At 49.2% G+C, this 20,460-nt stretch overlaps 1 protein-coding gene across 2 annotated transcripts in view; it reads right to left on the bottom strand.

The window, feature by feature from the left end:
• Positions 1 to 20,460, bottom strand: part of HNRNPH3 (heterogeneous nuclear ribonucleoprotein H3) — a 187,084-nt gene that overhangs the window by 94,570 nt on the left and 72,054 nt on the right. For both annotated transcript variants that reach the window (XM_078643206.1, XM_078643207.1), the window contains one exon: positions 5,037 to 5,135. In XM_078643206.1, coding sequence (XP_078499332.1) covers positions 5,037 to 5,135 — 99 coding nt within the window. The remainder of the gene's footprint in view (positions 1 to 5,036; positions 5,136 to 20,460) is intronic.

Genomic DNA, 20,460 nt, shown 5'->3' with positions numbered 1-20,460 from the left:
GATCATAAAATCAAAGCTGGTCCGAACAGGGGCCCCAAATTACATTTGGCCCACGGGCCCCAAAATCCTTAAAACGTCCCTGAAAGTTTATTTTAAAATTACACAGGCAGGCGCGCAAAATGCCAGCCAGCCATGTGTTTAAACAGCTTTCAAATTGCTAAATATGATTATAAAGAATTATATATTCATTCGTAATGTTAACGAGCTCCCGGTCCCCCCTTTTTGTTGATTCATTTGTAATGTGCCTTTTCTATCTTTGTACCCTTTTATTATCAGTCATGGATCATTCATGCAGCTCTAGAAAACAATTAAAAGTTCTTTCTATTTATATTTGCTGTTCAAAGAATGCACAGACAAGTGCTGAAAATACAGCTTTAGGTGACTGCTTATTTTTATACCATCTGTGACATCAAAATAATGAGCTGACAACCGTAATCATGAGACTGGAAGTTTGTTGAGGGATCAACACATCATTTATTTCCTCCACCCTGCTTCCTGGTTACTGCCACAATATCAATAGTTTAACACATTTGAAACCCTATGCTGCCATCAATAATATGCTGAGTTACTTCAAGTGTCTGGGAATGCACCCTGCATTCAGACCACTCACTCCTCATTCTCGCCCTTCACTTTCAATCTCACCCAGCACTCACACTGACCCCGATGCACTCACAATATTCACCCACTTACCCTCCCACTCACAGCGATCACAATGCACTCACACCATTCACCCGCTCACCCTGCACTCACAATGATCACATGTTTTCACACCATTCACCCACTTACCCTCCACTCACAGTGATCACTCTACACTCACAATGCACTTGCGCTTTTCACCCAGCCTGCAGTCACACGAGCACACTACTCAACCTGCACTCGTGACACTTCACTCACCTATCCCCCTCACTGTTCAATCTGCAATCTCACTCCAATAAGCCCACCACTAACTATACATTCATTCGTCCCACTCTGCACCAACATGCGCCCCCAATTTCATATGGTCGCCTCACTCACCCCTGTACACAAGTATGGGCATGTTGTGCCCCATTAAGGTTTTCGTCCTAAATTACAAAAGGAGACATCTAAATGCACTACAATGCAGTCTTCCAGGCATCCCTTGATCGAGACACTTCTGAATATTAACAGTAAACGATTTTAGAATTTCGACTACAGTGCCTGTGCACCGTTCGTAGCCTGGCTAAATAGGGTATGGTAGAGCTGAAAATAAATCATTTAAACTCAAAACTGTACTGAACAGGGGCCCCCAAAATAGTTTTGGTCCAGGGCACCCACATGTCCCTACCATCACAAAGTGTGTCAGACAACATTACTCTTAAGTAAACTAGGCAACATCATTAATTTATTATTAGTCTATTTTTTTTAAACATAAGCCTGACGTGTCCCAAACCACTACTACTTCAGGCAAGCAACTTATCGTACCACTAAGGAATTCTCAGTGAGGTGTTTGTTCAGCACCTTCTCTGTGGACTTTCAACTGTCTTCGGATCCATAACTGGTTGGTGGGCATTTTGTCCCATTATAATTCTGCCTAAAACGTTTGTTAATGATTTCTAGAGAAGATTTGTTTCTCGTGTTCCAGCTCTGAGCTTGGGAGTTCTCGAAACATCTGACAACACTGTCTCCCTTACAGTCCCTGTCTTGGCTGAAAATGTCTGCAGAATATTCAGCTTTGGGAGAAACTGCTATCAAAACTCTTGCCTTTCAGCTAGCCCCATTTATGCGAGATTGGGTTCTGAGCACTTGCGGTATTAAAGACGAAGTACCGTTCAAGACTGGATGTGGAGCACAACCTGAGGATGGCAGTAGCAAAAATCCATCCACAGATTGACAGTCTCTGAAAAACAGGCACTCCCGTCACATTAATGTTGGTGGTGTTATTATCAATCCATGTCATATATAAAACAAAGCATCCTAGTAAAAACAATTTGCACACATTTTATCTTGGAAAGTGGTGTTTTGAGCTGTGTAATAAGCCTCTGTCATTTCACCACACCCACCTACTCACAAACCTGCAGTTTACTAAGCACTCTTATTGTATGGAATGTTATTCGCTGAATATGCCCGGAATGTGCGAGTGGCGGTCGAGTCCAGAAATTTCTGTCAGGTGGTGGTGGTGGTGGGGGGGGGGGGGTCCAACATCTAAAAAAAAAAATCAGCTGGGGGGCTCGACCTACAAAAGTTTGAAAACCTCTGGTCTAAGCACAAGAACAACCCCTTCGCCTCCTACCATGTCAGTGACTGGCAGAGTGCTGGTCCAAATACTCTTCATGAGGGTTCACAGGGAAGGGTCTCAGCTTCCCACAAGTGACGCAGGGTCTGAAGGTAGACTTCTCGTAAGACATTACAAAACTGATATTATGAAGAAAGAATTGAAGAAAAATGAAGAAAATTGAAGAACTGAGCAGAGCTCAGGGAGACTCCCTTCACACGACGTGCAGTAGAAAATCTGAGAGCCTGAGCCTCTGGGGAGAACATTCTAGTGGGTGCGGTCGCCTGATTGGCTGCAGTTTGGTCTATACAAAATGACTAGGATAGTCATGTGTGGAAGTTTTTACTCTTGTAGCTTGGGCTACTTTACTTCCTGGTTGGTTATTACCAAGTTTTTCTAAGGATATTATTGCATTTTACTGCTTTTTATATACCGTGGGACTCCCACTCAGACGACGGGGAATGATTCAGGCATGTGAATCTATGAAAGACATCCTAATACTGGAGAACCTACTTTGCCTGTGACTCGAATTTCTTTCAATAGGATAACATTGCTAGTTTTTCACTGAAAAGTTTGTCGACTTTAATACCTTTATATTCTTTAAAAATCATTGCAATAACCAAAATGTTTTTCCTAAACTGTTTTCAGCTTAGACCCCAGGACTGAATCTAGGATCCAGTCCTGGAGTTACAAAAGTAATCGACTGCATTTATGTAGAAAAACCCATTGAGCTCAATGTCAAATTGTGTTTAGAATTGTGTTGCCTATTGCAACCACTGTACCTATTGTGTTTACAAAGTTTATTGCCTTTCTGCAAAGTAACTACCTGAGATCACTCATATTGAGAAAAGTAGATTTTGATACCTGTTGGTTCTAAAAATAAAATGATATCTTTTGATCTAAAAAACAATTGGCCTTGAGTTCAGTTGAGTGTGTGAAACCTTTTGCTGACTGAGTGGGCACAACAAATGCTTTACACTGTCCTCTGGTACTTCCTTACTGCTCGACCAATCTACCCCAAGAGAGTAAGGTCACACCTGACTTTAACCTCTGGCTGTACCTTACTTTGGTCCAGTATATATAGAGCCACTTTCTCACAACACCCTATTACGCCACCCTCCAGTGAAAGGGGGGCATGAGCCTGTCCCTGGTTGGCGGAGTCCCTCCCCCTCATCTTCAAGATGGTGTGGACAGAGTTGTGCTTCCCTTCGCCTTCCCCACCTGAAGGGTGGAGTTGGCAGAGGTGGGTACCCCTCTCTTCCTCATTTGTTTTTCCTGCCGGTTCTCCCGCCCAAAGTGGGGGTCAGAACCAGAGGGGACCAGTTGCCGAGAGCAGCAAGTTGCCCGGGGAAGCTCACAAAGGAGGCAGGAGTTTCATGCTTCCCCTTCGTGAACCCAGCCCATCTTGTGGGGTTGGGGGGGGGGGGGCTTGGCACCTTCTTCCAGGACGCGCATGGTTTCAGGCCCCAGAGAGCAGCAGGCTCTCGACCCAGGGGTCCAGAAACATGGCTGGTGTTGGCAGCTGAAAGCAGCCACTCAGCCTGGACACTAGTGGTAGGTTAGTTTTCAGGGGGCATCTCTAAGATGCCCTCTGTGTGCATTTTTCAATAAATCCAACACTGGCATCAGTATGGGTTTAATTTGCTGAGACGTTTGAGACCCAACTTCTCTTCTCAGTGTTCAGTGTAGCCATTATGGTGTTTTGGAGTTCGTAATGACATACTCCCAGCACCACATACTCTTAATGGCAGCACTGCACTTACAAGGTCTAAGAATGGACTTAAGACACTGTAGGGGTACAGGGGTTATGCACCTGTACCCTCACCACTGGTATAGTGCAACCAGCTAGAGGGGTGACTGACCTATGCCAGGGCAGTGGTTTGTAGAGTGAAGATTCGACATGGCACACATCTGTGTGCCATGTCGAATCTTCACTCTGTTCTACACCAAAACACGCAGCCTGCAAAGGCAGTGAGAGTGTAATGGTACAGGAACTCTAAGGAAGCCCCAAAAAATGCTGCAGCCCTTGGAGGCCTTCTCTGGTCACAGTGCCCTAGATACCTGTGGTACAATTTACATGGGGCTGACCTGATGCCAATTGGGTTTAGGCTTCAATGCAGTTTTAGGTAAAGAACATAGGCCCTGGGTACCTGCTTAGCAGGAGCCCAGGGTACACTTAGTCAAAGCACATCAGCAATTCAGCAAAAAGTGGGGGCAACCATGCAGAAAAAGGGCACTTTCTCACACTGGGCACGTATTTCATTGCAACCTGTTCTTTGGCCACTCTAAGAATTCGGGCCACTGTAGCCTAGTACTTGGCTGCATTATGACTAAGTGATTTTTCAAGGCCTTCCCGAAGAAAGGCAAATTTCAATACTTAAGGTATATGGGCTAAAGTACTCCAGGGTCCCAGCATATAGGGGGGAGTACGGACTATTAAACGCTTATGACGATCATGGAAATCCCCTACGAGAGAATGGAAGTCAGCAGGTTGAGGTGGTACAGATATGGTAGCTGTGACGAGTACAAATTAGGGCCCCACAGTGTCAACAACCAATGCAGAAAGGTACTGTACATATAAAAGGCTCTAGATCAAGTCTCACTTTGGAGTATTCACACTGTGAGGAACTTGTGTTAAACCGAGTTCTTGCTAAACAGATATTTTATGCATGTTCTGAGATTGTGCAAGTAGTAGGGAATATGCTTTATGGCAAATGAAGGTGCCCAATTAAATACTAAGTCATTCATCAACACTAAAGAGATTTGTGTGCAGATGCCAGAGTGGACTTAAATTTCTACTACTTACCCATTCCATCTCGGCCATAACCAATTGCTCCCATTCCAGCTCCCATTCCAGCACCTCCACCAGCAGTTGAATTCAGAAAAAGTTCAATATAACGATGTTCTAAAAGAAAAATACACAAGTCACTACACAATTGGCACAAAATATATACTGAGCATTAAACCAATAAAAGATACATTTATGGATTCGCATGCTTTGAATTCTCTAGGCAATCAGTCTAGCTGGTGCAACTTTATGTTCACTTAATATTTGAATCCATACTGCTGTTGATTAGCAGAAACTCCATTCAGCAAGATAATCTATTTCATAGCGCAAATGAGTAATTTCTACTGTACTCATGAGGACCATGTGTAAATACAAAGACACTTGCTAGTGTCGGTCCACCAGCACACCACTTACTAGATTTAACAACCAGAGAGAAGTACTTGATAAATGGGCAGTTAAATCTGGTTAACATTTCCATTGCCCAATACCAACCCAATGGAGAATGATTTAGGCCTCACATTCAAGAACTTGCCAGTACCTTAATTTGATTGTTTGCACAGTCCTCTCGCTTGAGCAGCACATCCAATAATATTTTTCTAATATTCTTAGTTACATACGAGTAAACTCCTACTATCCTACGTATATTGGGTTTTTTGAACTGGTGTTTCAGACTAGTGGAATAAAGAGGGAAGCCGATTAGATAAGTTGATAAAAAGTCATGCATTTGTTCAAAAGGCTGAAAATTCCCCGGAGCACTAAAAAAGTTTTATATATGTAAGAGTTTGTACGCATATATCTGCAAATGCCCATCATGCCTCACAGGTGAGTTAGGTCAGGTCATTTTTTACAGTGATTAAGAATCCTGGGTTAAGTATTTGTTGAGAGCTGTAAGTTCCTGTCTGTGGAGGTGGGAGGGTTGCTTATGACTGATGAGAATTACCCTGGAAGAGACAACCTTAGGTAGAAAGGAAGGGTGGGTTTGCATAACCACTATTATGGTGGAAAACTGTATAGGGCTCTTTAGATTACAAAGCCTGAACTTCGCTAACTCTGCACGCAGAAGTGATTGCCACCAAGAACACCACTTTCCATGACAGGTGTTGCAGAGATGCTTTATGGATGGGCCCATCAGCTTGGACAATACCAAATTCAACTCCCAAGGTGGAGGGGGAGGTCTCACAGGAGGGTAAAACTTAAGCCCCTGTAGGAAATCCTAAAGCTGAAAAAATAAAGGTTGGTTAGGAGATGTGAGAAAGTGCCATCTTTCTTGCCTTGGTATGCCCCCACTTTTTTCTGAACTGCTGATGTACTTTGACTGAGTGTGCCCTGGGTCCCTGCCAACCGGGTACCCAGGGCCTGTATTCCTTCCCTACAAAGAAAAGCTATGCTGAAACAGAACACCCAATTGGCATCTCTGGCCACCTGTCAGCCCCTAGTAAATGGTACCCATGGTACCCAGGGCATGGTGACCAGAGAAGACCTGAAGAAGTGGAAAAGCGTGGCTCAATGGTTAGAGCGGCAGACCCTGATGCAGAGGTCTGGCCCAGGACCAGGGTTCAATTCCCACCTCGGCGGCTCTTGGACTCAATTTCCCTGGACCTGATAATTCTCGCCTCGGTGCCTAGTCTAATCATGGGTCCCACTCTGACTCTGGGCAATAGCTTGCTTAATCTCCACATCGGCCCCAGCAGCGCTGTGGATGCCTGGCTTCACCTTGGGGGTGTCCAGGAGTGGACATTTCACAGGAAAAGCCAGGATGGGTTCCACAGCGGTATGAATACAGTGCTACGAGGCCTCCGGGTAGAAGTGCCCTATATAAGTACTCTACATTACCTCTGAGGGCTGCAGCACTTATTGTGCCACCCTCAGGGGACCTGTACCCTGGCACCCACACTGCCTTTGCAGGCTGAGTGCCCAAGTACAGAACTAGAGCAAGAGTAGACATGGCACACATCCCCGTGTGCCATGCCCACAGAAACCACTGCCCTGGCATACTTCAGTCACCCCTCTAGCTGGGTGCCCTATGCCAGAGTTGAGGGCCCAGGTGCATGATCCCTGTGCCCCTACAGTACTCAGGGCCATTCCTGGGCACTGTAAGTGCTGTGTTGCCATTTAAGAGTATATGGTGCTGGGAGGTTGTCATTTACGAACTCCAGAGCACCATAATGGCTTCATTGAAGACTGACAAGTTTGTAACCAAACTTCTCAGCACATTAAAGCCGCACTGATGCCAGTGTGGGATTTAATGTAAAATGCACGAGAGGGCATCTTAGAGATGCCCTCCAGAAACCCGAACTGACACTCCACGTCTGGACTGAGTGGCTGCCACACAGCAAACATGTTGCTAGACCCCTGGGTGGAGAGCCCCCCGCTCTACTGGGTCTGCAACGAAGCACATCCTGGGCGAGGTGCTAGGTCTCCTCCGCCAGGATGGACAGTGGGAAGCTTTAAAGGCATAGCGCCTCTGAGAGCTTCCCAAGACCATTTGCTGTACCCAGCAACCAGCCCCCCACCAGGCCTACCCCCACCCTGGCAGGAAGACTGGCGGGAAATACTACATCAGGAAGGGGGGGGGGGGTGCCAACCTGTGCCAACTCCACCCCTCAGGTGGAGGAGACTGTAGGACGGTAGATCCCTGACTATGGTTGCCCCCAACTTTTTGCCTGGTGTTTTGCTGGTTTTCTGACTTAGTTGACCTGGGGCCCTGCTATTCAGGACCCCAGGCCTACTGCTCTCTCTGTAAAATGGATTCCATGTACCCTAGGTACATATCTAATTGGATACTGAGTCACCTTATCAGTCCCTGTACAGTGTACCTTAGGTACCCAGGGCATAGGTGTACCCAGGGCCTACCAGGGGCTGCAGCATGTATTATGCAACCCCTGGCTGGCCATCCAAATCTGACACAACTGGCTGCACGACAGCTGGGGCAAGGTGGTGTAATCACCCTTTGCTTTAGATATAGTATACCTATATCTAACCCTAAAATGGACACACAGATCTCCTATCAGTCACTCCTATGGCAGGCCTTGACAATCCTGAAGGCAGAGTGCTTGGAATCGTGAGATAGTGCTCTGGCATGAGCTGAGCCTGTCTGCGGCTTTCGGGATCCATCCCTTAGCCGTTTCCATGATATCGCATACCATATACTCTTAAGTGCATTATAATCCTCGCGGTTATATGCCAACTATCGCTTTATCAAAACATGTCGAGTAAGGTGTCATACGAATTGGAATACTAACCCCTCGCCAATTCTGGCGACGGGGTTAGCATTCCACCCTTCTAGAGGGACACTACATGTATGTAACCTGTAACCCCGGTTAAAGTCAGACATATCCTCAGCTCCACAAAATGGATGCTGCCACCGAGACACAAGTCTGCCCTCCTGCTGCTGGGAGTCCTCCCAGCCCAGGAGGCAAGGACGAAGGGTTTCCTGCCAGGGGCGGTGCCAGCACCGTCCCAGACAGGATTTTGTGTATTCTAGGTAGGCAGGGCTTTAGAGGAAGGTGACTGCAAGTGGCACCCCGGTGCTCACTGTGCATAGGCCGGCTGGAACCAGTTCCAGGGGCACTCCAGCCCCTGATCTGGGGAAAGCCCGCCAAAGGAGAGGGGTGTAACCAGCCCCCTCCTAGTCCCACCCATAGGGCAGGACTTAGTCGCGTGCCAGCCCCTTTTTGCAGGATAAAGGTAGGAACTGGCCCCCTTCCAAATCAGATCATCTTTGAATCCTGAAACTACTTTCTACAAGAAGGAACTCAAGACTCTTCTCAAGATTTCTCCCTTGTGACTAAGGAGTAGTCACCCTGCAGCAGCAGGCACCAACCAAGCATCGCGGTTTGTTGCCAGTCTCTCCTTCGGATCAAGACTGCTCCAGCACGACGAGAACCGGCTTCCCTGGCACCTCTGACCTCAACCTACATCATCAGCCCAGCTGTGATCCGTGGGTGTGACGAGACCTCGAGGGACCGGCCATCTTCAGAACTGCACGACGCTTGTCCAGCACGACTCCCGAGTGACCCTCGACTGAGTGCTTTGGGGTAAGAGAAGCCCCGACCCTGAGCAGCTCCAGCACCAAAGTTCAGCCCCCCTGCATCCACGAGATCTGCGTGGGGCCCTTCTGCTCTTTGCTGCCAACCGCGTTTTCCAGGTCGCTCGCCCGTTGGCTAGTGGCCCTCTCACGACGCTCCACGACGACAACCACTGCTGGTCTGGTTGCTCCAAACTAGCCCTTGCTCCCCTCCAAAAGAGGAGCACCCTGGACCCTCCTGGTCCCCTCAAGACGCCATTTTAGGTCCACCTCGTGGGCCTTGCATTTGCCAAGACTTGTTGCCCAATCCTGGGTCCAGCGACGTCGACAGCAAGTACCTTCGTGGGACAGCTTGCACCTCCATCCTGGTCGCCGACAACGCCTCCTGGTCCGAGAGACTGCAGAGCCCAGCAGCGCCCACTCACTTGGCTGAGGTGACTTCATCCGGTGCCATCCTGGTGCCCACTCAGATCACTGGCTAGTGATTCAGAACTTGGTCCCCTCTGCTTACAGGTTTCTTCTTCCCTGATCCAGGCTTGGATCACTCCGAACTTTCTTCACTGGCCGCCTGCCAGCAACTCTTTCTTCAGGCTCCTGGATCTTCAACGAGGGTTTCCGACGCAACTTCAACCCTATGCAGCCGCAGCCCCTGGGCTAGGTAACCTGAGTACTCCGGTGCTCCAGCATAGTCCAACACCCTAAGTGTTCGGATCCACTCCCGTTTTCGACCCACCTAGTCGGGTTCGCCCGAGAACAGTAACTTTGTAACTGCTAGCCTCCATAGACTTTTTCCCGCCTTACGCGTGAGAGTTCCCACTCTGCACACGACGTCCACAGGCCTCCTGTATCTAATCCCAGTGTTTAGAATTGTAGGCCTAGCGATTCCTAAGTCTAGAAAAGTACTACTTACCTGCTAGCAAGTTTGCATTCCACTTACTGAGTATATGGTTTTTTGTGCCCCTAGGCCATCTGTGTAAATTGTGCGACTTAAAGTATTTTCGTAAGAGTTTTGTTATGTGCTTAGCTCCCTGACTCATAAAGAGTTCAGGGTAGACTTGTTATAAATAAATACCTGTTTATTTTCATAACACTTGTGTGGTGTCCTTTCACTGGGTGTTCAAGGGGTAATGTGATGGTAAAACAGCTGGCTTAACACGCCCTCTAGAGTCTTAGCCTTAGACTGCTCGTATCCATGCTACTAGGATAGCTGGTCTATAAGGTTGACTTACAATCAATCATCAATAAGGGTTGTTTGGACTGATACATAGTGATCACTAGAATAGTGAGCACTGCATATCAGGCCAACTTCTCACAGAGACTAGGTGAAGCACGACCCCGGCCATCTTGTAGATGGGGAGTCCTGCCTAATCACAGCTAGGCTACTGCCCCCCCTCCCACAGGAAAGGAGCAGGCTAGGGGGTGTACTCACCCCAGGACAGGGACCCATTGGTCCCTGCCCTTGCCCTACCTGTAATGCCCCTAAATTCAGTATTTAGGGGCTCCCTGAACCTTCCTTCCTAAGATCCCGATACCAAAGCCCTCTGATACCTGATTCGGTTCCGGTCTAGTTCACGCTGTGTAAAAACTCTGCAAAAAAAAAACAAAAAAAAAAAACAAGACCCGCCGTGCAGCTGCTAACAGGACAACAACAACTGACTTGGCCCCAGCCCTGCCGGCCTGTTGATCCTGGAACATAATCCCAGCGACCTCCGCGGACAGCAACCTTGGGACACCCAGAGGACCTGCCTGCCTTGACCCTCTCGAAGATTGGGACTCCCATCAGCAGAGGCTCTGCTGCAACAACCCACCTGGTTCCCACCAGGAAGCTCCGGACCAGCCCACTCAGCACCAGCCGAGGCCGAGCCAGGACGACCCAAACCAAGACCACGAGGACGTCCCCCCGGCAAATGGGACCCGAAGTCCAGTGCCCAAAGACCCTCCCCGAGGAACCAGACGATGCCAGCAGACTCCGAACCAGGGGCCACCCCGACCGCGACCAGCCGAGGGTAAGCTTTTCCGACACCCAAAGACACCCGGCGCCCTGCAGCCCGTGCCTCCCTTTGGGGTACCTACCTGTGCTCCAACATACCAACTTACCTCTCGAAGTGCTGGTCGCCCCCGGAGAGTCACCGTCCCAGAGCCTGCAGCCTTTGTCAAGATCCTCATTGGATAACATTGAGCGCCCGATGGCTCAAAAGCACCCTGCACCCAGCACCGCTGGCTGTGACCTCTGTCCTAATCTACTCCCCCCCCCCCGCCCTGAGCAAGTGACCAGGAGCCCAGCTCCCACAGCCGCGTGGCCTGCTACCCAGCCGCCACCAACCGAAGGCCCCCTGCCTCTCATTGACTAACATTGGGCCTAACTACCTCTGCAACCGGCCGCCCCTGTGCCGCTGAGGGTGTACTAACTGTACCTACCTGAGCCTGGGGGACCCCTGAGTGTGCCCAGAACCTTACCTTCACCAACCAAGTACTCACCTGGAGGCCGGTAATTCACTTACCTGCCATTGGATAACATTGACCCATTTTGACTCAAAAAATTTTCAAGTGTGAAGTTTTGAAAACTGAAAATATTCATATAAAATCAGACAGAGTCCGAATTCGAAAATACTCACCTGTTATCAGGAGAGAAGCCAGTAGGATTAGTTACTGAACTGTAATCCTAGTTCTCTTCCAGGGGTATCCTCATCAAAGTCATAAGCATTAGAATATTCCCGCACATGCGCGGGACCCCGGAAACACTATTATATGTGCACCACACACATATATATATACACACACACACGTATATATATATATATATATATATATATATATATACACATATATACATATATACATATATACACACACACACACACACACACACATATACATATACACATATATAAACACACACAAGCAATCGCAGTCTAATAAAAATCAGAGCTGAATCATGCTGTAAAGAATTTCCACCAAACATGAATGACATGCATTAGAAACATGAGAAACAACAAAGTTTGTTTAGTAACTGTTTTAATGCTTAGAAAGCAGTAAAAAATTCTCATAGAACACTGAAAGCATAGAAAGCTCCCAGGCTGCACTGCGAATACACAGTCTAAAAAGACTTAACAGCTAACCTGTAGCTGCATAGCAATAAACTGACACCGTGCCTTTAAGGCACTCATGACCCCCAGCTTCCCAGCATGCCTCAGGGATGACAGTTAGGTCAGTTCTTTGCGGAGACTGAAAAAACCATGGAACAAGGAGGTTAATAATTTCTCCAAATGAAAATAGTCCTTTGCCCGGGGAGGCGGGAGGGTTGCTTATGACTTTGATGAGGATACCCCTGAAAGAGAACGAATAGTTTTCTTACCTGTCGGTGTAGTTTTGCAGCTTGAAGATCTTTCTGGATTCACTATGCTGTGCATTATTCCGAGGTCTTGTGGTTGGGTCCGGATTCGTAGTCTTTTCTTTGTGTTTTTTTTTTGTAGCCCAGGTGGGCGTCGGCGTCACACCTCCTTGGGTGCATTTCCGGTGACGTCGGCATGCTTCCTGCGGAAGCTCACACTCTTGGGCGCCATCTTCGGGTTCTTTTTTTCCGTGTTTCTTTCGTTTCCGAAGTAATGGCAATGTTCTATTTAGGTGATATTTTACCGCTTTGTACTTATAAGTTCTTTTTTAAAAACTTTATTTTTTTTGTATATCCACCTCTTCTCTCTCCAGCCTCATCTTTCTGGCGGAGGTGGGTGGGTACGCTAGTGAATCCAGAAAGCTCTTCAAGCTGCAAAACTACACCGACAGGTAAGAAAACCATTCATTTTGCAGCGTGAATCTTTCTGGATTCACTATGCTGTGCATAGATTTTGTAGCGGTTTCTCATCTCTGTGGCGGCTAGGTGGAAGATGAGCGTTGGTTATTGAATATGTGCTGGAGCACCTTTTGTCAGACTTGTGCTTCCTTGTCCATCTGTATATCCACACAGTAGTGCTTCGTGAACGTGTGCACCGAAGCCCATGTTGCTGCCAGGCATATGTCCTGTATGGGTGTGTTAGCCAGGAAAGCTATTGTAGCACATTTTTTTTCCTAGTGGAGTCGAAGCCCATGTTGCTGCCAGGCATATGTCCTGTATGGGTGTGTTAGCCAGGAAAGCTATTGTAGCACATTTTTTTTCCTAGTGGAGTGGGCACGTGTCCCCTCTTGCTAGCTCTTGTCCTGCACGTTTGTGGCAGAGTTGAATTGTCTGTGCGATCCATCGTGCAATAGTCTTTTTGGTTACTGCCTTTCCCATGAAACTGTTGGCGAATGACACAAAGAACTGTTTTGTTTTCCTGTGTCCCTTCGTCCTCTCAATGTAGTGCATGACTGCCCTTCTGGCGTACAGGGTGTGCAGAGCTCGCTCTGCGCTAGTTGTTGGTTTTTGGAAAAAACTCGGTATCTGTATAGACTGGTTCATGTGGAATTTGGATACCACCTTCAGCATGAAGTGTGGGTCAGTCCTCATCACAACCCTATCATTGTGTATTTGTAAGTAGGGTTCTTGTAGCGTCAGCGCCTGAAGCTCGCTTACTCTGCGTAAGGATGTTATTGCAACCAGGAAAGCGGTTTTAATAGTTAGCATCTTTAGGGAGACCTTGTGAAGTGGTTCAAAGGGCTCTTTCATGAGTTCCGTTAGGACTATGTTCAAGTTCCATGCAGGTGGCGGCACCCGCTTGGGTGGTGCGATCCTTTTCCCTCCTTCTAGGAATCTCTTCACCACCTGTGATGTGAAGAAACTCCTGCACGTTTCTCCCCTTGTGTAGGCGACTATCGCTGCCAAGTGAACTCTCCAAGAGGATGAGCTAAGGTTCTTCTCCAGCAAGTGTGTCAGGTACTTTAGCACTGTGGAGTCCTTCATTTTAGTGTGAAGTCTTTCTTTTCTGCACCACATTGTGAATCTTTTCCATTTCGCAACGTAGCACTTCTGAGTGCTGGGCCTCCGCGCCTCCCGAAGGACCCTCAGGGTGCTTTCTGGCAGTCTCAAATGTGCGAACTCTATGTCCTCAGGAGCCACGCTACTAGGCTCAGGCTCTCTGGCTCTGGGTGTAGCACCTCTCCGTTCTGCATGGAGTAGAGGTCTTTTCTCTTGCCGAATCTGTGGGGTGCACATTCATCTCCATGATCTGCGAGTACCATGTCTGCCTGGCCCACTGTGGCGCGACCAGTATCAGGGTCATGTTGCTCGCTCTGCACTTGCTCAGCACTCTCTGCATCAGTGGTATCGGGGGAAAGGCGTAAGCAAATGTCCCGGACCAATCTATCCATAGGGCATTCCCCAGTGACCCCCTCCTCGGGCTGTCTGGATGCGAAGTTTTGGCATTTTGCATTCCGGCGTGTGGCAAACAGGTCCACTGATGGTGTTCCCCATCTGTCGAACAGCCACTTGTCTCTTGAGCATTGATCTCCCACTCGTGGGATGTCGATGTCTGTCTGCTGAGCCAATCTGCTTGTATGTTGTCCTTCCCTGGTAGGTGTATGGCTAGCAGGTCTATCTTGAGAGGGATGGCCCATCTCCATATCTCCTGCGCCAGCGTTGAAAGCGGGGCTGACTGTGTGCCCCCCTGCTTGTTGATGTAGAACATCGCGGTGGTGTTGTCCGTTTGTAGCAACACCTTGTGCTTGTAGCAACACCTTGTGCTTGTAGCAACACCTTGTGCTTGTAGCAACACCTTGTGCTTGTAGCAACACCTTGTGCTTGTACAGTCTTGTTTGGAAAGCTTTCAGTGCAAGGAAGATTGTCTTCAATTCTAGGTAATTGATGTGCTTTGTCGCATCTGCTGGCGTGCACAGTCCCCTCACCTTGAGCTCCTCCATGTGAGCGCCCCATCCCTTCAGGGATGCGTCTGTGGTGATGGTCACTGTTGGCGTTGGGGGCGTTAGAGGCTTTCCCCTTGTTATGTTCTCCATGGTCCACCATGCCATCTTCTGCACTGCGTGCGTTACAACCACTAGATCCTCCCAACTGCCTGTAGCTTGTGACCATTGCTCCTGTAGCCATTCTTGAAAGGGTCTCATTTGGAGACGTACATTCGGTACCAGGTGGATGCAAGATGCCATCATCCCCATGATCTTGCTCGCAGTCCTCACTGTTCGAGCTTGTCCCTTCCGGTAGAGGCGAGTTTCCTTCACCAGCGCCCTCTTCTTGCTGGGGAACACCTTGCCCTGTAAGGTGTTGATCTGTGCTCCCAGGAAGATCTTCACTTGTTCCGGCTCCATTGATGATTTCTTCCAATGGATTGAGAACCCCAGACTTATGAGCGTGCTCGTCACTGTGTGCGTGCTGCTTGCATTTCTGGTAGGAGTTTGCTTTCACCAGCCAGTCGTCCAGGTAGGGGTATACGTGTATTCCCTGCCTTCGTAGGTGCGCTGCGACTGCTGCGAGGCACTTTGTGAAGACCCTTGGTGCTGATTTTAGCCCGAAGGCTAGTGTCGTGAACTGGTAGTGGCTTTCTCCGATGGTGAACCTGAGCATATGCTTGTGCTTTCTGTTCATTGGGATGTGCAGGTAGGCGCCCTTGAGGTCTATCGTGACCATGAAGTCGCCGATCTGCAATTGCGGGAGCACCTCTTGCAGGGAGGTCATTTTGAATTTTTGCGTTCTTATGAATTTGTGCAGGAACCTTAGGTCCAGAATGGGTCTCATTGTCTCGTCTACTTTTGGTACCAGGAAGTACGTTGAGTATATTCCTTTGTTTCTTTCCTTGAAGGGTACCCGTTCTATGGCCTGCTTCCGCAGGAGTTCCTTTGCTTCTTCCTGAAGACACTCTAGCTGCTTGCTTGTGGTTTTCTTTTTGGTTTTCTGCTTGTTGGCCTCCCCTCCAACTCTATGCAGTATCCGAATTGGATGATGTTGAGGATCCATTTGTCTGATGTGATTTCTCTCCATTCTTAGAGGTAAAATCTTAATCTTCCTCCCACTGGTGTTGGTCGTAGATGTGTAGCTTGTCTTGACCCCTCTGTACGTGCTGCCCCCTGGGATCTTTTCTGTGGGTGGGCACACAGTTTTATGAAGTCACTTAGAGGCGGGCTGCTGTCCCCCTCTTCTATTCTGTTCACGTCCATTTCCTCTCCCTCGAAAGGACTGGCCTCTTTGTTGGTATTGCCAGGACTGCTTCTGCTGACCCTGCTGAGCCTGCGAGTCTGCCTGGTGCGTTTGTTAGAAAGCCTGGTGTGATGTACCTGGCTGGTTTCCACCTCTCCCGCCAGGCCTCCGTGACGGGGTGCCCCTTTTGTTGCCTCTGAACTGCAATGCTCCCATGGACCTTGCCGTTTCGTTATCCTTTTTTAGTTGACTGAGCTTCTCATCAACTGTTCCGAAAAGCGTGTCGCCGTTGAACGGTGTGTTCAGGATGCTGTGTTGCACCTCTGGTTTGAAACCTGAAATCCTGAGCCAGGCGTGTCTTCTTTCAGTGACACCCATCATCATGAGCCTGCTGGAGGTGTCTGCTCCATCCAGGGCCGTCTTAAGGCAAGAATTTGCAGCGTTTTTCCCTTCTTCAACCAGCCTTTCGGCCTTCTGTCTGGCATCCTGGGGCAGGTCCTTCACCAACTGCCCCAGCTCCTGGTACATGTGCCTGTTTATCAGGGCGTTGGAATTAGCCATGCGCCAGTGGGTCGCGGCGTTCCGTTCGATCCTTCTGCCCACCAGATCCATCCTCTCGCTCTCCTTATCCGGTGGTGGTCCAGAAGTAGTGGGTACGTTAGCCCTCTTCCTTGCTGTGGCCGTGATAATGGAGTCTGCAGAGACCGTCCCCTGAATGTAGGGTGGGTCTTTTGAGGAATGTTTGTATTTCTTCTCTGTTCTGGGAGTTACTGCCTTGCATGTTGCGGGCTCCCTGAATGCTTCCTTCCCTTGAGCCAAGACGCTGTCGAGCATTGGCAGGTACTGGCTCCTTGTTTATGTGGGGAGCAATGTCTCTAGAAGGAAGTCTGCTTTCTGCTTCTCTTCGTCGAGCTTGAGTTTGAATGCCGCTGCGGCAGACCTAATCACCGAGTTGTAGGCCCCGATGTCGTCCGGCGGCGAGGGCCTCGAGGGATGTGTCGACCGCCTCCTCCGGGCTGTCTGTGTCGACATCTAGGTAATCCACCTCCTGTAAGTCAGAGGGGGCCGACTCTGCGTCCGTCCTGCTGTCCTCTTCCTCGCCATAGTTGTAACTATCGTAGGTATTCTCGTCCTCTTCCTGGTCGTCGACCACCTCGACGTCCGGGTCTTGTTCCTCGGCGACCTTGTCTTCCTCCTCGACCACCTCCACCACTGGTGGCTTGGTCTTGTGTGGGATCGTGAAGGTTTTCATCTTTGCGTCGAATTCTTTCTTCTGCTGCAAGATGTTTTCCATTTCGGCCTCGAGGCGCCTTCTCTTTTTCTCCATCTCGGCCGCGTGTTCCTCGTCTGATGGTTCGGCCGCTCTTTTCGGCGGGTGGCTCGGCGCCGTGCTTTTCGGGTGCCGAAGTTTGACGTCGAACCGGATTTTGGGTCTCTGGTCGGTGTTTTATGGTCCTTCTCCCTCGGCGTCGATCGATCCTTTTCGGGGACGATTTTCGACGACTTCTGCTGTTCAACAGCTCTCGGCGCCGGGGACTCCTTCTCAGAGGATCCGCTGGGCCTGTGAGTACTCGCGGACCCCAGGGTTTTTGGCATTGGCGCTTTCGGGGCCTTGCCCCCGTTTTTTCGAGACTCAGTCTCTCGGGTTCTTGGGGGCCGGAGAGTCTCCTACCTTATCAGAAGTCTTCGTGTAATCGGTCTCTACGACCGTGTAGCTGTCGTCTTCGGTGGCAGTGTTGTCCTCTTCCTCGAAAGACATCCCCAGATCGTAGAGGGACGGAGGCGGGGCCTTCTCCTGCAGGGTGGCGTGCGCTACCCTCTGTCTCTCTCTCACACGAAGGGTCTTCGGGGCGAAGGCGGAGCAGGCGTTGCAGTCCTCGCTTTCGTGATTTACCGGTAGACAAAGGTTGCATACCGGGTGCTGGTCCTTCTGCGCGTACTTGTGGTGGCAGTTACGGCAGAACTTGAACGGCGTGTTGTCCATCATCGAGCGCCCAGGGCCTCCCTGGACGCGTGTTCGTCGAAGATCTCGATGAATTCTCCTTTGCTGACTCGTCGATGAAGTCCCCTGGAGTCTTCAGATGCCTTTTCTTTGCAATTTCAGTATTTTTCTTTCTTCTTTCTCCAAAAATGTCTGGAGCCCAAACGGGAACGATCCAGACCCGACCGCGGAAAAAAAGAATCTGAAGATAGCGCCCAAGAGTGGGAGCTTCCGCAGGAAGCATGCCGACGTCACGGAAATGCACCCAAGGAGGTGTGACGCCGACGCCCACCTAGGCTACAAAAAAAACAACAAAAAAAACAAAAGAAAGAAAAGACTACGAATCCAGACCCAACCACAAGACCGCGGAATAATGCACAGCATAGTGAATCCAGAAAGATTCACGCTGCAAAACTAGGATTACAGGTAAGTAACTAATCCTTCTCTTCCAGGGGATCCTCATCAATAGTCAAGCATTAGAATAGAATAGCGAGCCTCACCTCATCTCCCAGCGGGCAAAGGAGAACACAGAAAAATGTGATCAGTAAGCTCAGAAAAAAACGAGCTAGGATAGAGCAAACCACTATCCGAAAAGATTCAAGGAGGCCTGGCCTACTTGAGCATCAGCCCTGGAATCAGATTCTAGGCAGTAGTGCCTTGTAAAAGTATGAACTGATTTCCAGGTTGCGGCCTTGCAAATCTCTGACATAGGGACGTCATGTAAGAAAGCAACAGTGGCTGCTTTCCCCCTGGTGGAATGTGCCTAAGGAGGTAAAGGCAAGGGCCTCTTCGCCAGCTGGTAAGCTAAGGTAATGCAGGACACAATTCATCTCGAAATGGATCCCTTAGCGGCTGGGAAGCCACTTCTCATGGCGCCATAATTGACAAATAATTTATCTGTCTTCCTAATGCCTTTGGTACTATCCAGGTAGAACTAAAGCACCCTCTTAAGGTTAAGGAATGAAGCGACCGCTCAGCCGGGGTCGCTGGATTAGGGAAAAAGATGGCAGGGAAATGGACTGATTGATATGGAAATCAGACACCACCTTAGGAAGAAAAGAAGGATGCGCCCTCAAGACTACTCTGTTATGGTGGAAAACCGTGTAAGGCTCATTGGTACACAGTGCTTGGATCTCGCTTACTCTGTGCGCAGATGTAATGGCTACCAGAAAAGCGGCCTTTCAAGACAAATGCTGCAAGGAAGCTCTGTGGATTGGCTCAAAAGGAGGGCCCATCAACTTTGATAACACCAGGTTCAACTCCCACGGAGGAGAAGGGTTTCGTACAGGGGGATAGACTTTCTTCAACCTCTGTAAGAAGTCCTTGACCACCTGCATCTGGAAATACGAGGGCTGACTAGGCGACTTCCCGTACGCTGTAATGGCAGATAAATGCACTCTGATAGAAGCATACTTTAGACCAGATCTTGCTAAGTACAGAAGGTAAGAGAGAATGGCATCCTCCTGCCCCTTCGTAGGATCAAAGTGATGCTCTCTAAACCACAGAAAAAAACCTCTTCCATTTAAACACGTAAGACGTTCTTGTGGAGTGTCTCTTCCCTTCTTTCAAAATATGCATGCAATCAGGGGGCAGTTTTAAAAGTCCGTATTGCAGGACCTCAGGAGCCATGCTGTCAAGTTCAGTGAGGGAAGGTTGGTATGAAGAATCCTCCCTCCCATCTTGGTCAGCAGGTCCGGCCTGCAAGGTAGTCTCCTGTGTGGAAGTACCGACAGATGAAGGTCCGGGTACCACCACTGCCTTGGCCAGTCTGGAGCTATAAGAATCCTGGTCATGCTGGATCTGAGTAGCTTGGACACTACCTTCGGGATCAGGGGCAGAGGAGTAAAGGCGTAGGTAAATGTCCCTGACCAGTAAATCAATAGAGCATTCCCCCTTGTCCCTGAACGGTGGAATCTGGACGCGAAGGTGTGGCATTTCGGGTTTTCTTCGTCCGCGAATAAATCTATATCCGGACGACCCCAACGATGGAAAAGATCTGCCACCACCTCGTCGTGTAGCACCCAGTCTGACTGATCTTTGAAGTGCCTGCTGAGTGAGTCTGCCTTGACATTTAGCTCTCCTGGAAGATGCACCGCCACCACCGAGAGGTTCCGGGCGAGCAGCCAGTGCCAGATCGCTTGTGACTCCAGGGAGAGAGGACGGGACCGAGTCCCACCCTGCTTGTTCAGGCAGAACATGGTCGTCATATTGTCGGTTTGGACCAGGACCGAATCGGACTCCATTGCCGGCAGGAGAGCCTTTAGAGCTAGCTGGACTGCTCGTAGCTCCAGCATGTTGATGTGGAAGTGCACGGAAACGTAGCGCATATCCATTGTGTAGTATATTCAGCACCCTGCGATCTCCTGTGATGCTG

Source organism: Lissotriton helveticus, chromosome 5_1 (assembly GCF_964261635.1).
Source record: "Lissotriton helveticus chromosome 5_1, aLisHel1.1, whole genome shotgun sequence".
NCBI classification, from domain to species: Eukaryota; Metazoa; Chordata; class Amphibia; order Caudata; family Salamandridae; genus Lissotriton; species Lissotriton helveticus.
This window is presented reverse-complemented; position numbering and strand designations above follow the sequence as displayed.